General features: G+C 45.9%; 1 protein-coding gene across 4 annotated transcripts in view; it reads right to left on the bottom strand.

Annotated features, from left to right (window-relative positions):
* Positions 1-10,218: 10,218 nt before the first annotated feature.
* The window catches only part of LOC143332655 (polypeptide N-acetylgalactosaminyltransferase 10-like), an 80,107-nt gene continuing 73,012 nt past the window's right edge, over positions 10,219-17,313 (bottom strand). Inside the window, exons 11-13 of one of the 4 annotated variants that reach the window (XR_013078233.1) lie at positions 16,883-17,032; positions 13,961-15,563; positions 10,219-13,908 (exon numbers count right to left, since the gene is read on the bottom strand). Coding sequence is in view for 1 of the 4 variants with exons in the window: in XM_076750351.1 (XP_076606466.1) it covers positions 15,399-15,563; positions 16,883-17,032 (315 nt within the window). In the remaining 3 variants the exon portion in view is untranslated. Of the gene's footprint in view, positions 15,564-16,882; positions 17,033-17,313 lie in introns of all 4 variants that reach the window. The other 3 variants (XR_013078235.1, XR_013078234.1, XM_076750351.1) reach the window with 3 other exon arrangements.

Genomic DNA, 17,313 nt, shown 5'->3' with positions numbered 1-17,313 from the left:
CCACCTTTAAAACACACCTCGGACTGGCCGCAGTTTACAATCATCAGATCATCAGATCGGCTTCTAATTACTGTTCCCAGGTCTGATTTTGTGACCAGAGGGGATCGACTTCATGAGGACGCCCAAACCTGCAGAGGAGAGTTTTTTTTCTTTAGGATGGCATTTAGATAACGTGTCTATGTGTGCACACGTTTATGTGCGTCTCTGTGGTGAAGCATGTGAGCGTTCCCACTGGATCAGTCTCCAACGGACAGCCCAGACCGCCACCATCACCCCTGTCCCTCCACCACCTCTCCTGTGTCCTGTATACGTTCTCTGCAGAGACTTCTATAGGAATATGCATAATGTGCTGTCACAGCTGTAATTTGGCGTTCTACAAAACGAGGCATCAAGATTAAGTAAAAATGCAAGCTCTGGTCAATTAACTCTCCATTTATGTGGTAAATTAATGGAACAATGAATTAAGAAGTAATCAAATTAACCACAAACTACACGCTGCAAACATCAGCCCTGGAAAAAGAAAAAAATAAGTAAATTAAACTGGAATGTTAAAAAAAAAGAAAGCAGATTAAACCATAAAATCCAACCATTTGTGACAAAAAGCAGCAAAGAAGGAAAAGCCTGCGTCTCTCTGAGCGCAGCAGATGCTTGTTGCTGTTTGTATTTTGCTCCTAAATTCTGATCTGTGGCTTCCTTTTGGCAGGAAACGGTCCTGCCGGTGCCCAGCCAGCACCAGGATTTTATTTTTATTCTGTGCCCCAATTAGCGATGATGGGGCGCCGCTCCTCAGTGCAGCCCGAGCCTGCGATTCAGACAGATAAGACGGGTGTATCTTTACATAAACGTCAAGCCGGCGCAGCTTTCAGCCAGGCAGGCCAATAAACAAGGGCTGTGAGGTTGACAGCCATCTGACAGTTTGCGCGTCACCGCCATCAGAGCGCGAGCGGCCCCACGCTGCGCCTGTAATCATCTGACAGGATCTCTCCACAGTGGCAATCAGACGCAAGGCTCGCTGTTCCTCCTCAGACCCCCCCCCCCCCCATCTGTGATCAGGCAATAATTGAGCGAAAACTCAATGTCGAAGTCGATGCTAAAGTGACTTACGTGTCACCGGGCACGGCTGCGTCACGTTCCAGCTGCAGCGTGGCTTTGTTCCGTCCCTGCAGGCCTCCACCCCCCCCCCGACAGCGTTTTGCCTGCTTGATTTTGTTGACTTGCTCAGATTTTGTACATTTGATTATTTGGTTTCCTTTTTTTTGTCTCTTCACGCTGATGTACGATTGGCAGTCATTTTGAAAATGTCCATGCACTTCCTGCCTGGCTCGATCTGCTCTGTGCAGCAGAGCGCTGAGCTGTGGGGCCTCTGGTGGACTAACCAGCATGACTTCTAATGATGAGCTTGCACCCAGAAACCATCAGCTTGCTCATGGAGCCGACTGTTTTCTAAAGGGCAGCACGCTGATGGCAGTGCCACGCACAAACCTGCCATGATATACAGCACTCCGTTTGAGTGCTGTCCAGAAGCTCTTACTTTAGCTAATGTGGCAGTAAACTATGGCTCCACGGTATCTTCTCTTGTTTTGACGTTCAGTTCACTTCCTGCGCACGTCCTCAGAGAAGTGCTAAATGTGAAAGTCAGCATGCAAACATGTTGACGATGACAAAGCTAACATGCTAATGTTTAGCAGGTATGATGCTGTCCACGTTCACCATTTTGGGAGAGCATGTTAGCATTTGCTAATTAGCACTAACAGTAAAACTTAGGCTGATGGGAATTCGCCTTCAGGGTCGACATTTGGAGCTGATTTTGGCACTCGGTGCGAAGTCAGTGGATCACAAAAGAACTGCAGTCCATCAAATGGCTGCTGAGAGATTTCATTCAGAAGTCTACCAACAGCTCTTCTAAAGTACTTCTGTGACTGGATTTTCATTTTTTAAGCACTGACATGACTAAACCTTCCACCATGTACTTGTTAGCGAAGGGCCATAAATTTAGCAGCTTAGCAAAGCAAGCATGAACGTGAGAGCCGACGGCGGGAAGAGGCAGGGAGCTGACTTGATCGGTATTTGAGGAGACGCCTCTGGAGCAGTCACAAACTGCGGGGAGATGCCGCAGCTGAAATGCATGCGAGCACAAGCCGGTCGAAGCGGAGGTGTAATGGATGTGGCGTCTTTTGTTATTGTTGCTCGCTCTGCCCACACGTGTCGCTGTCAGTTCGCATCAGGCCTGGAAACGTGCTGCGTCCTGATGTAGATGTGAAGAGTCATCCAGAGAAATTAGATATGAGCGGTGGCTCTGAACTCAGCACGAAGGCCTGCATGGGGAATGAAGCCGCACGTCTCTTTATTCTTTTCCTCCGCTTGCCTTTTTATGTTTCACATCGTATCCACCTGAATGTCTCTGTTTCTGTGTCTGACCTCCACCATCTTTCTCTGACTGTTCATTTATTTTTCAAAGAAAGAAATGATGACAAACATAACACACAGCAAACATAACTTGTGTATAATAAGAACACACTGAGGGGAAGAGATGCTGAAGGAAAACCTTGTCAGGCTCACAGATGGGAGGCGGCATTCAGCAGTTTTTCTCAGTATGGTCTGCAGTTACAGACGGACTGTATTTACTGACAGTCAGCTCAGGACAGCAGCACATGTCCAGCTGGAGGGCGTCAGCAGGGGGCAACGTGGCCGCATTGTGCATAGTGAAAGTGAAACCATGCAATGATGTGCTCCCCAGGAAAATAAATTACCCAACGAAGAAATGAAAAACAGTCTGACCAGAAACAGAAGAGAAATCACGCCGTGTAAACGGACGCGTTCTTCATCCACCCAAACAGAACACGTCAGGACGAGGTCACAGCAAACGGACTGAAGCTCTGCGACGGATTTCAGTTCAGAGCAGATGAGCTGAACTCACACTGATGACGGAGAAAACGCTGACGTGCTTTAATTCCAGTGAGGAGAGAAGAGATGCAGGACGACACGGCGTCTCGCCCGGTTTATGAATATAGACGTCGGTCAGTGAATCCCAACCTCTCGTCCAAAGTGAGAACTGTGGGTCGACAAGATGAACAATAAACAACTTCCAGCATGTGTGAGTTAAACTAAAATGAACCATTCTGCAGCAGATCCGTTAATTTAGCTAACTTTACATCCGTTGGACAGCCTTTCAGAGGACGTCCTCGTCTCATATTTGTCGTCTGATTGCATCATTTTTTCCTTCACCTCAAATTCTTGAATGAAGCCTGAACGCTGCACAGGCTCCGTCCTCAGCTGGACACCTGGACAGCGGCGTGGACGGATCACGTGGATGTCACAGTGCGTCGCTGCACCTGTTCATCTCCCTCCGCCCTCGCCTGGTTGTCTCTGCTGTCCGTTATTATCTCCCTCCTCATCACCTCTGCTCAGCGATCCGCCCATCTGCTCGTCCCTCTCTCCGTCCTCCTGTTTTTATTGTTGCCAATTCAAGCTCTTATCTGTCCTCCAATCTCCACTTTAATAGCTTCTGTCCGCCTTTGTCCTCTCACAGATCTCTCAGATTATCACCTGTATATTGTGAACGGGGAACTCGTGCAGTAAAATAATCCTGAGCACACACATCATGTGATATTATCCCAGAGAGGTGTCATAATACAGATTTGAACAGCTGATTTTTCCAGCAGAGCACACTGGCTGTGTGAGACACTATTGAACACTTTATATGAGAACACTGCTTCCTCAGTATGAGGTACATTTTTTTTTTTTTTTTTTTTTAATCGTACTTTTTACCTCAATCCAGCAGAGAACTGATACCTGAATGAAACGTGTTTGTCATTCAGAGGGACATCACACTGACTTCATTCCCTGAAGACTTAATTAGTCTTCTTGCTTTTGTATCCAAAGCACAGTTTACCTCTCGTTCACACACATACTCGCGCTCACAGAGAGCTTCCATGAAAGGCACCGGCCTGACCATCTGCAGAAAGCTGGGGTTCAAGAACACCTCAGCCTAACCCTTACCAAACAAATCCTAACAAAAAGAAGTATGAACCCTAACTCTGAGGGTTTAACTCACGGGATGCAGGTTTTTGGAAGCTAAAATGACTGAAAACAGATCTGTGAGTTTGAAGGTTTATGGTTTTACACCCTGAAACACTGCATGATGTAACATAAAGCTCTGACACCGGGTTTAACTTTGAGGGGTATTTATTCTATCTTAGCTGTGACAATCACAATGCAAACAGCAGAACAGCGTTTCCATTAAAACACAGTCGACCAGGACCTTCACTATGTCACCACACAGCGCAGACTGGAATAAGAAGCACGCTCTGTGGAGATCAGTTTACATGAGCGTGCACGTTTATTGAGCTCGACAAAGTTTTCAAAGCAGGATCAGAGAAGAGCGACTTGAATGGAGGCGTTTCAGACATTAAATTATGCTTAAAGAGTAACTGAACACCTCGTTGAAAGCTGGTGTTGAAGTGCCCTCAACATCAGTTGGAGTCAATCTCTGGACGCCATTAATATCTGAACCCTGACTGAATCTGTTGATCGACAAGCTGACATTTACATCTACAGAGCCACGCTACATCATGGGGGGGGGGGGGGGGGGGAGTTATTTCAATAATTACAGAGATTATTTTGTGAGCTATTTGAAATTAATTTTGCATCTCCCTCCATACTCTTAGAATATGACTCAATTCACGTTACACGTCTGTAATTGCTTAAATCCTTGGAATTCAGGGACCTAAAAATAGATGAATGCAGCAGAGAGGTTGAGGAAGTGAAGGTAAAATTTGAGCTGGCGAGGATTCAGTGAAAGCTCGGCGATTAGACGGCTGAACCCGGGCTGTTGGACTCGAAGCTGCTCTAAGAGGAAATCTGCTTCCTCTTACTTTCCAGCACTATTTAAATGTCAAACCGCTTCCTGTTTCTCGTCGTGTCTGCTCGTAATCCTTTCATGCCGGGGAAAAGGATTACTCACTTCTCAAGTCATTAGCATATGTAGACATCATGCTCATTTCCCAACATTTCGCCAGACTCTGCTCGCACATCCAGACTCAGACACAATAACGCTCTCGCGCCGCCTCCCAAACTTTATCTCCACTCGGCGCTTTTAAGCAGGCGGGACAGTGATGGATGTCATTTCTCTACATAGCTGCAGTTCTCGCAGGAGAAGAATCGATGCGAAATCGCTGGAGACTCATCCCGCTGCTTTGTGTCCCTGCCACAGCGCAGACACAATGACCTGAGCATGAGAATCACAATGGGCCCCATTCATCAGTCAGAACAAGAAAAATCTATTCAGCGTCAGGATATCAGAGTGTGTAATGGCTCTAAAAATAAATGTTCTGGCATTTATTTAATCAATGCAAGGAGATAAAACTCGCTTGTCATTCTCACCTTGAAGCTGCACATTTGAGGGAAGTTTGAGGAAGATTCAGACACTCAGAGATGATGCTCAGCAGAGTGCAGATGTTCATTTAGCTTGAAGTCCCTGAAGTGTTTGCTCACGTTGTTTTGATGGATCAGGTTAGAAAGATGCCGTTTAAACATCAGACGCCGCGTGAAATGTGATTCTGTCCTCTTTTCGATCTGTGTTGCTGAAGGGTGAGGCTGTAGTTTAGTTTTGGACGTGCTCACCGAGGACAGACGGACAAACTTCAGAGCAAAACCTGCCTTTAAACTTGTCTGCTGAGCCACAGAGCTACCTTTGAAAACGCCGTTCTGTGTGCAGGGATGCCAGTCTCGTCTTGTAGTACAGATGGAGAAATGCTGTATGCACGATGCTACATGAGCAAAGCCCCAGCTTGACTGGTTGTAATGACGTTATGACACATGTGGCTGAGTGCTAACGACACAGAGCCACGTTAGCATCCTTTGGAGCTGTACTCCTGGCTACCTGGAAAGTCCAGTGTTGGCTGTTCTTTTTAGTTCTCCTGAGGGATGTTTGTGGCTCTGAACGCACCACGATGTTCACCAGCTAACTGCTAACTTTGCCTGTGTGCTGTTTGATGCTGAGCAGGTAGTGGACAGTGCGCTTATCAGAGCTGATGACTCAGCATTCAGGATTTCTTTATGGTGACTTCTCAAGTGTAAAATTCTTTGGCTTTTGCAGCGCAGACAGGAAGCCCAGAAACCGGACCTGCTCCTGAGCAGTGACGTGGGCTCTTCTCTCCACGGCTGCTCTCGCTAACACGGAATCGATGAGGACGGTGCCGCCTCGGCTCGAGCTCGGCGTCGTTTTGAATTTCACGGACCGACCTGTCTGCCTGCCCGCCCGTGGACAGCTTGTCAGTTTGTTTTGAAGCGGGGATTGGTCGGTCATGTATTATCTCTCAGACTGGGGTTGTATTATCCTTCACTGACCAAGACCGAAGGCCGAGATAACAAGACTGTGGAGCTGAATAGCGGACAGGGACGAGGGAACAGACACGTCTTTCAGTCCATACTTCTCTGTTTATTATCTCTTTGTTGTCCTTTCCTTGTGCTCTCTTGCATCATTTCATCTCACTCTGTCTTTATGCTTCGCTTCACTGAATATAAATAGCTGTTAGCATGAATTTGTTGTGGTGTCGTCTGCTGAACTGCAGAGTTTTATAACTTTACGATCAACACGTGGATTTTTTGTGGATCCTGGTTATCTGATCTCGTCCTGTAAGTTGTGTGGCTCCGCAGGTTGATTTTACAGATTACAGGCTGAGGTGTAACTGTGGCTCTGCGTTAGATCTGCTCTTAAACATTTTGTTAGCTTTACTGAAGCACGTAAAAAAGAACCAGCAGCATTTTAAATAGACATCATGCTGATTAAAATAACCGTAATGTCTGCTTGATGTAGTCTTCTGTGGCTCAGGAGGTAGAGCGGCCGTCCACCAATCAGGAGGTCGGTGGTTCGACCCCTGGCCTCGGCAGTCCACATACTGAAGTATCCTCGGGCACTGAACCCCCGATGCTGCGCCATCGGTGTGTGAATTCATGTACGTCGCTTTGGATAAAAGCCAGTTGACTAATTGTAATTGTAAATGAGGTTGACTTGATTTTTCACAGTCAGAATCAGAGTTCGGTTGGAGGGAATTGGCCTTGGAATCTGCAGCATAAGAACAGATGTCATGTTTTTTGGGATTCACACAGGCTTTCTAGTTTTGATGTAAATATTAAATGGGAAAACTTCAGCTTTTGTCGCGGGGCCAAGTGTTTTTGCCGGAGGGCTGGATTTGACACACAGGCCACTGTTTGTCTGCGCTGACGCTCCAGATGGTTTGTTCCACAGAACCATCTGGAAAGTCGTCCATGGAAAGTGTTTGGAAAAGGAGGCGCTTTCAAAAAAAATACTTGGCAGGTGATTGGGTACAGGGTAACTTTAACCAATCAGATCAAGGAGCCGTAAATCAAACTCTCGCTGAAGTCGGTCGGTAGAAGAGAGGAAGGACAAGTCTTCGTTCTTCTAATGAAGAAACTCTTCAGTGCTGGTAGATTAGCATCTATGCTAACCTCTTCACTGCTGTTTCACTGTTGTTGCACCGTAGCTGCCGGTCGTTCCTCACTCAGGACACTGATTGCTCTCAATGCTATCATGCTGATGCTAAGCGGGCGTTAGGCTTGCTTTGTTCACATGTTAGCTTAGCAACCTTGAGTAAAATCTCATCTGAGAAGGATGATTAAGAGAACTGTTAATTTCCCTGAACTCTCCTGGTTTAGGTCCAGCAGCGTGGGACCTTTCCTGCACGTCTTCCTCTTCTCCACCCTAAATTTTCCCGTCTCTCTCCGTTTAGCTCACTGCCACCGTAGCAGGAAGGCCAAAAATAATCTTGAAAAAAGCAAAGTTTCCCAGCGCGGGCCCGAGGTTGAATCTGTCAAACCCGACCGGCCCTCGGAAAATGTGTGCAGCCAAAACTGTGACACACTGTCATTGAAACATCTTTCCATTCTGCTGTGTAATTGGAAGGAGCTGTAGGCTGGGGGGGGTATTAGTGAATTATGAGAGACAATTGGATTGGCTTTTTCTTTTTATAATGGTACTGAGCCCAATAAAGAAACTTAATGGATATCTTCAGTGGAACACTGTGCTAATGTAATAGCCTGATCTCTGTCCCAGTTACAGCTCATGAGGCTGAGGGAATGCTGATTATTTGCTAATTAACTGGAAATAAATATAAATGGGAAAACCATTATGCAGAAAAATAACCTCTGCTGATAACAACAGTTTAGTTCTCACCCACTGAGAAATGTAAAACCAGGGTTTCAATAATAATACAATAAATAAAAACCTCAAAAATGCGATTTAATTAGCGTTTTACTGCTAAACTGTTCTCACTTTACTGTGATTGTGTAATTATGTGAAAGCTCCAGTAACATCTATGCTACAAACGCTTCTCACAGCGACGAACCAAAATATTCTCCCTGTTTTTGAGCCGCTGTGACAAGCTGAGCGTTATGTGGCGTCCCGGGAGACTCAGAGAAATGGGCTAACTTGCAAAAGCAATATCACTCCAGCCACGAATAAATCACTGAAACCTAAAAGCTATCAGAGTTAGCCGGTTGCCGGGGGAAATGATTATGGGATTAACGTTTGGGGAAAGTGTGTTTTTGCACCATCAGTCACAGGAGCGATTAAAGTAATACAAAACCTACAACAAGAAGTGACAAGGGGAGGAAATTAGAAAGCTCAGGCCAGCAGACGTCCACGCCCAAGTTATTTAGAGGAGACGGCGGCGTCTGGAATGAGCCGCCTCTCCGTCCAGCTGGTGCTCTGTCATCTCCGCTGCGGATCGGTCCCTGTCTCACACAGATTAGAAAAGCTGATGGCGTGAAGCTGAGAAAGCCGTCGTGCATTTGGTCAAATGAATGAGATCTGCACGGCGGCCCTGAGAGCAGAGCGCACTGCAACCGGAGGAAACACAAGAAGGACAGAAACTCTGCAGTGCAGCACAGAAATGAGCGTTTAGGCGACTGTGCATGTGTGCACTGACTCACTCTGCCTTGTAATACTCAATGCAGAGTTCATTCTGTTACCTTAAACATGCAATGATAACAAATGATGCCGAATGGACAGTCATGACAGCAATAAACTTTATTTATAAAGCACCTTTCATAGAGGAGCTGCAGCTCAAAGAGCTTTGGAAGAAAGAAATAACATTCACCAAATCAGTGCTTCACAGACAGAACGGACATAAAACAGGATTAAAAATGGATGTAAAATGAGATTAAAGCCCACTTGATAATCACGATAATAGTCAGAGTGAGGATGAGAGTAAAAATAAAGACAAGAGATACAGATGATGAAATACAGGTAAAAGTACACAGAATGCAGAAAATCAAGTAAAATACATTTTGACAGTGTAGGAGTGTGAGGAAAAACACTAAGTTTCAGACCTGCATCAGGAAGTCATCGTGAGTTAAAGGCTGAAGTCAAGAGATTTCAGCCTTCTTTTAAAACATTCAGCTGCTTCCTGATATCTGCGGGTGGTGTGTTCCAGAGTAATGAACAGAGGCTGCATCCCTGAGTTTCTTCCAGCTGTTTGAGGAAACCTCCAATAAACCAGCAGCAGATGATCACAGTGTTCTTTAGGGCAGACGGTCCACAGGGGAGTTAGCAGTGTAGCTTCTCTAGTCCATTAAGGGCTTTGTACGAGGAGGAAGACCTTAAAATCAATCTGAATGTTTCACTGCAGAGCAGCTCACCCGGGCTGATGAGCTCTCTCCTCCTGGCTCTGGTTCATAGTCGAGCTGCAGGAGCTGAAGTTTTTTCTGAGAGAAAGGCCTTCGTTTGCATCTTTTCCAGTTTCTTCCTGATGAACTGAAGGTTGGATAATCCTGGAAAAGTAACCTCGTCTTGCTTTGTACAGTCGTGGCTTCTTCGTATGTATTAAAGCCTGTTGAGTCATGACTACAGGTGATTGCTGAGGTGTGTATAGGTAACCATAATGCTCTTGAAGAATTATGAACTAAAAGTACTAAAAGTTCAGTTTTAAAGAGTAATTTGAATTTTGTTCAGCAGCGCAGAGCAGGAAGCCCGTTCTTTACTATCAGCTGCAGACATTCAGAAAAACCATTCACAAGGTTTTCACTCCAAACGCTGATAAAGTTCACAGAAAAGTTTTGTGATTCTGCCCCTGAATGATCGAGGCTCCATCAGTGTTTCCTCATGGTGAAAGAAAACCAAATGAACACTTAACAGGGAATTCTGAGAAGCCTCAGAATGAATGTGAATGGGATCCTTTAATACGCATCAACAAACAAGTTTCACTTCTCAGAAATCCTGTTTACACTGCGATCGATCAGTCTGCAATTTCAGCCCGAAAATGTTTTGATTGCTGTCATCAAGCCAAAGTGTGCGGCAGTGAAGCAGGATGCAGCGGAAAAGGAGAAAAACGATGATTTTCATTCCCGCCAGCTGTTCTTTTTTTTTTTTTTTTTTTTAACCCTGTAGCTGCTGATCGTGCCTCTCCTGACACTTTCTGTGTGAAGCTACAGTTTCCTCAGACAGCTTTTCCTCCCACCTGGACACTTCACACTTTTCAACCTTTCAGCCAAGATTGAGGAAGAAAGAGAATCAATAGAAGCGTTTATTCAGCAGAGGCGAGCGCCGAGAAAGACACAACTGACACCAGAAGTGTAATTTTAAGGCTAATTTTAGATGAAAAACAGGAAATGAAAACCTGCTCGATTGCACTTGAAATAGTTCTGCATGAGAAGAGGAGGGGATGCTTTTCTTTACATGCTGCGACGTGTTGAATTCCAAAAGTTTGTATTAAATTCATCAGCAGACGGTTTTCATCCAAATATAGAAACCTTTTTATTTTACAATTTCAGCAAAAATATCATACAATTCCAGTTTAATTGTACAGTTTGTTAAATATCTAAATACACTTTTACAGCTGCAATGTCAGTAGAAAAAAATATTGGATATTTTTCATGAGATACAAAATTTACACTTTCCTACATGACAAAATCCACACGGACACGTCAGCGTGTGACGGGCCGACGCGGCCGCGGACATTAAAAAGCTCTGCTCTTAGAAAATGAGATGTCTTCAAATTGAGTCTGACCACGACAGCGTGGGGTGAACAGAAGAAACAGCACACGTCCGATGGAAACACGCAAACTGTGGAAAAGTATCGCGAGTACAAGACGAAAGGTGATGTTTAGTTCACGCTGCTCAGTGGTTCAAGGAGAGGAAACACGGCAGAAAGAGCTTTTAATACGTCACCACGGTGGAGAACAGCTGGAACGAAGCAAACGGAAATCGAGCCAGGTTACAGTCTTACATGTGCAATGAAAGGTACAATGAACTCTGATAAAAAACACTTCCACAAGCTTTTTCATGAAGAAACTGGCCTGAAGGATCCAGTTAGCAACACTTGGAGCATCTCCTCAAAGACCACTGAAGTTCCACTTGTCCTCTTTTCTAAAGCTCCACTGAAGGCTCAGAAACACTTTGACATCGTCTGGTTTGCTTCAGATCTTCCTCCCCTTTAAGCTCTGCTTGCTTCTCCACCAACCCCAGAGGAACATCTGGCTCTTAGCTGCTAAATGTTCCTGCTTTCACCAGCGACTCCCTGATTTTGGATGTCCACTCGGTGGAGCCGGGCAGGCGGCGCACAGAGAGAGAAAGAGAGGCTGAACTTGACAGTAGATGTGCTGGAAAATCCAAACTAGAGGAGAGTGAAATGCTCTGCTGAGCAGGAGTTTGGTGATGGTTTCATCACTCCGAGCGGCCTTTTCATTTACTGTTAACTCATTAACGTCTGCAGTGGAATTTTACAATTTCTTTTACAAGAACCTGAACTAACCATAAAACCACCATTTTTTTTTTTTTTTTTTTTTTGCAAGGCTACAGCACGAGTTTCTGTTCCAGGTTTTTTAGTCAACAGTCACAAGGGATGATGGGAACCTGTATTTGCACTAGTGAGACAAATAACAAGACTAACGACGACATGTTGAGTTAAATCAAATGTTCGGTACCACAGGCTTCAAAACGCCTTCAGTTTTGATAACATGTGCTTCGATCTGATGTAAATATATTTAATGCTTCGAATCACTGATTCTTGTGATTTTGTTCAATGAAAATCAGTTTTATCTATCGATTAAGGCGAAAGATTAACGTGAAATGCAACATATTGTCTTGACAGTGGAAACTTTATCGAACAGATAAAATTCAGTGGGGCTTTTCCTTCACATTAAATATGTTTGTCATGAATATAAAATAAATCAATTAGTGCATCGTTCTGCATGTTCACCGTCATGGAAAAATAATAGCTCCATAAAGCCAAACGCTGGCTGAGCCATCAGTCTGTGAGAATCCAGCTTCCCTTTCATCAGACGCTGAGCTGACGGGTCTCTGCTTGATTTCTTGTTATTCTCTGAAACGCCGGCTGCACCGCGAGACGAGCTCGGCTCAAACCAGACGTTATCAAACCGTTCTGATGAAGGCAAAGAAGAACGAGAGGCCCAGAGTGTTGCTTTCTGTATCTGCACAACTTTGTCCACAAGACCCGGGTTTGCATCAATCAGTCATTAAACGTCACATGATTGAACAGCCCAGACTGCACAGCTGACCCGAACAGACCTTCACTTTGAAACAGCGCTATCGTCGACAAACAAAGACATGTGGGAAAGGTAACGACTCACGGTGCAGAAAGGTCAGACGGGGGTTTGATTGGTCCTGTCGGGGTCTACAGCAGTGACTCAGCGGTCTGAAGCAGCTTCCGTCGTCTCTTAACAATCTGACAATGTACGAGTCGTCCAGGCGTGCAGGGAGAAAAACCCTGAACTACACGAAACTCTACGCTCCTCTGTTAGGAAGTCAGGATTCACTGACTAAGACGTGATTTTTAAACAAAAGTGAACTGAGAGACAGATTAGGGACACAAATCTTCACACATCCTGTGACAAATCTCAAGGATTTCTAATCTGCTCCAGAGGAGACGTCAGAGTGCCTGAAGAATCTGAACATCACGACCTTTTAACTCCCAAATATAACAAAATGTCCAACAATATCACTCTATCACGAGTCCAGATCAAACTTTGAACTCAAACATCAAAACTTGTTTTAGTAGCCGGTGATTTCCAAAGAACTCCTCCTGGATGAAGCAGCACATATTTGAGATTTGGACTTTAAGTCGTCGACCTGGAGATCTTCTTCTACTTATCGTTCAGATACTAATGAAGTACTGGTCCAACTCTGCTCTCCAGGTGGGGACTCCAACGATTAGAGAGGATTTATGCTACAATGCAAATAGTATTTCTCAAGTATCTGAACTGAAAAACTAACAAAAAACTGCATTGATTTGGGAGTTTTTCTCTTTGTTTCACACTAATTATTGAATCTAAACTCTGACTTGCACGTACCTGGACTGAGGCATGTGTGCTGAGGATGTGACTTTGAGTTTTGATGTACATCTGACCGTGAAATCGAACAGAGCGCCAAACCTGGAAGCCATGATTAAACTGGCACAACTGTACATTGTTCTGCTTCACATAATCGGATTAGAGCATAACGCAGGCGACAGACCAGAACATCCCAGAACATCACGTCGAGCAGGAATTAAAGAATTAAAAAAACAAACAAAGGGGATTCAAAATGTGATCAACAACGTCCTTTCCCATAGAAGTACTTTGGATTGAACAGGTGGGAAAAACAACAACGGCATCATGTTGTGACTCAAATGGGACAGAGGTCTTCTTCGGGCTGTAGTGAACTTTTCAAGGCAGGAAAATATGGTGGGAAAAAAAAGTCTCTTTAGCTCTATTCACAGCCAGCAGTTACACAAGAGTTCATTCTGAAAGCCGAACGAGACAAAACCGGCGGAGCCTTCGATGTCCCGCACCAGAGTCCAGGTCAGCTCCACGAGAGATTCAGGAGAGTCTCAAGGAAAGTCACTTCCTGAATGAGTGAGTTGTCCTCTGCGCTGATATGGACATGCAGGACTACACGCACTCACACACGCGCACACACGCGCACACACACAAACAAACTAACACACACACACACACACACACACACACACACACACACACACACACACACACACACACCTAGTCCTCTTCCAACAAGGCACTAAGATTTCATTCAAGTTTATCGTTACACAAGTGCTTTATGCATTTGAAAGCCACACATCTGTCTCATCCCAGAGCTACCTCAGCGAGCGATCCGCACTCATTCCCCCATTCGTCTCCCCTCCTGCTCACACTGTACGCTAAAGTGATGTGTCAGCTCGGCAGCCGGCCAATCAGGCGGCCCTGCGGTGAATCAGCTGGCCTGCCAGTCACAGAGCCAGTCATCCAGCCGGGCGGGCAGGCGGCCGCGCAGGCAGGAAGGCGGTCGGGCGTCCATCTGCGGTCCTGCCCGCTGCTTCGTGGTGGGACGCGACCCCGCGCTCGGCCTTGTGTGACGAGGCCATTCCAGCAACCGACGGGCGGCGTCGGATGTGGTGCAGCAAAAGCAAAAGGGGGCGGGGGGTCCAAGAGGTGTGACAGCAGCTCCTGCCCCCACCAGCACCACCATAACAACAAACAAGCCCTTAACCAGCAAGAGCTGGCCCTAGCGTTACACTGCGCTCGACTCTGAAAGCTGTGGACGAGGAGGAGAAAGGAGCGAGGGGCATGAGAGAGGGCGCCGTCTCCTCTCTGTCAACCTCCTGCTGCTACATTGAAAGCAGCTCTGCCCACATTGGCCGTGGGGTGGGGGGAGGGGCAGGATGAGGGAGGGAACAGTGGGTGGATGGAGGGGGGGGACAAGAGGGTGGATGAGGGTTGTAAAGGAGAATCAATTCACCAGGTGATTTTCAGAGTGGTTCTGCCTGGCTTCACCCAGGTGTCAGGATGACTTTGGCTCAGCAGGAGCCCCCCCCCCCCCCCCCAGGGAGGTTGTCAGTGCTGGAGAGACATAAGGGGATTTGAGAGAGAGAATGGAGAAGGTGGGCAAAGATGCAGTCATGCAGGCAGATAGAGACAGACGTGCAGGCAGAGGAGGAGAGACAGGAGGGGGAAGAGATGGAGGACAGAGGCGGGCAGACGGAGGGAACGGAGGCAACGACGAGGGAAAGAAAGGCAATAAATAAACGCAGAGAAATTAAAGGCGAGAGGAATGTCAGAGAACCAATCAACAGCAAAATCAGGAAGTGAGACAGACCCACCGCCACAGCGACGCTGTGACAGAATAAATACATCTCACACACACAGTCACATTTAAACACACACCCATCCATCACCGCTCAACCCAGTCTTTCCTCTAACTGATGTGTTTAACCAACCCCCCCCCCCATCCTGCCTCACTCCGAGTACCCCAAAGAGAAACAGCTGTCACCTCAGCGGCAGGTAAACGGGGAATTGGAGTGTATGTAAAACCCCGTTCCACAGCAGCGGCAGCAGATCCACGTCTGCGTGCGTCAGGAGTCTTTCGGGGACGCTGCAGGGCCTCAGTTGGCGCCCTGGTTGAAGTGCTCCAGCACGGTGGCGTTGGTTCTCTCGAACAGCCACTGCTGGCTGGGGGAGGAGGGGTCGCACGTGTTCATGAAGATGCGGCGCTCGGTCGGGCTGCAGTCGACGCAGCTGTTACTGACGGGGTGATACAGACTCTTGTCCTGGAGGGACGGACAGGAAGGATTTGTCAGAAAGGATGAACTCTCATTTCAAAACGACTCTGCTGGTGATTTTCAATGCATCACAGTTTCGCTCTGCGGTGATAAAACTGCCCGCAGGGACCATTTCAGCAGTGCTGGTGGTGCATTCACTGACATTCACAAAATTTAAGGGTAGCACTTCACTTTAACCTTCCCCGATCGGTGTTTCTAAGCAGAGTAAACAATTAACAAATGAGTATAAATAAACCTAATAGCAGATATAAGGACTTTTTCGATGTTTATTTTATTTGTCAACATGTTTACCTCCCTGCTGTGAAGCAGCTATAACAGATAATGAACGCCTGACAAAAGGGCAAGTGGCTGCATTTATGCTCTGCTTCCTGAGTGAAGTACATGAAGTATGTACTTATTACATGTTATGTTTGTTCTCTGACAAATCAATTTAATATATTAGTGAAGTGCTTTATTATTTACAAATCTTCACTGTCAGACTCTTCACCTCTTCACGCAGCTCACGGCTCAAAATTTCTTTTAAGTCAAACTACCTTTTCTTAAATTCAAGGCCATGATGTGTTCAGGAGACACGTTTCCAAACTGTTTCACACCTGTGAACGATCTGTACATGAATGACTCATAAGACACTGGAACGATTCGTTCAGGTGAATAAACACGTGTCATTAAATGTGATCACAGCTGTTTCATGACGTCACAGGTGAGACTTCACTTTTGATCCTGATTCAGGTAAAAAAATACATTGAGATTTACAAAAAAAAGGGTAAAAACCGTCTAAAAGTCACTCATCTTACATGAGTTGGCAGGTTCTAGCTGACTCATTGTGCATTGTGACTGCAGCTGGGGACGTCTAATATGCTGCATTCCCTGACCATGCACCAAGAAATGCACGGTCATGTTAAAGGAGCCTCCTCCAGCTTGCATCTATTATTTCTTCTACATTTTGCTGTATCACTGCTGTGCTTTCTTCTGCCTTCTGTGGTTACTGCTGCAAACAAGCTTGTTTGTGACACTGCAATATATCCTCGAAATGTTCCAAAAATACAAATGTGTCCTCCTGTATGGCATGTTTTCATAATAACTGAGCTTAAACGCACAACAGCGGCATAATGAGGTCCTATGAATATCCATCAGCTTCAGGCTGGAGTCTGTCAGAATGTGCAAAACTCTGCAGAATGATGAAGCAGCCTTGAAGTCATTTATTTTATAGCAATTATGTTTGGAGCTTTGTTGTTTTGCACAGAAGGAGGAAGAAGAAAATGCTCAGCCGATGTGTTTCAGTCACGCTCTGCTCTGCCCTGCCGTACCTTTCTGTAGCGCCACAGCTGGTTGCCCTTCATGCCGTGACAGTCATAGAGGGTGACGGGGCTGTTGTGGGAGATGGCATCGAAGCAGACTTTTTTAGTGTGCATGGGGTCGCCCACGCGGATGTCCTCTCTCCAGCCGAACGTGAACACCTGCAGGTGTAACGTCACAAACTTTAGAATGTCATGGAAAAACATTCAAATCACAGAGCCGCAGGGAAGCGGTGGGTGCATCACCCCTTCGCGTTGAAAACCTCCAGCCATCAAGACCTGAAGCACCAAAATGTGTTTTTTTGTGTTGCTATTCAGAACTGCTCCCATTCGGCCTCAAAATAAGCCATATACAGTTAAAAGCTGAAAGCAGGGGAAAGTTTCATCTTAAGAACCGTGCACTTTCCCACTTTATGTAACTCTCCATGCCTTTTATCCATTTA

This window comes from Chaetodon auriga, chromosome 15, assembly GCF_051107435.1.
Source record: "Chaetodon auriga isolate fChaAug3 chromosome 15, fChaAug3.hap1, whole genome shotgun sequence".
Taxonomy (NCBI): domain Eukaryota; kingdom Metazoa; phylum Chordata; class Actinopteri; order Chaetodontiformes; family Chaetodontidae; genus Chaetodon; species Chaetodon auriga.
Note: the sequence above shows the minus strand (reverse complement) of the source record. Positions and strands in the feature narration are given on the sequence as shown.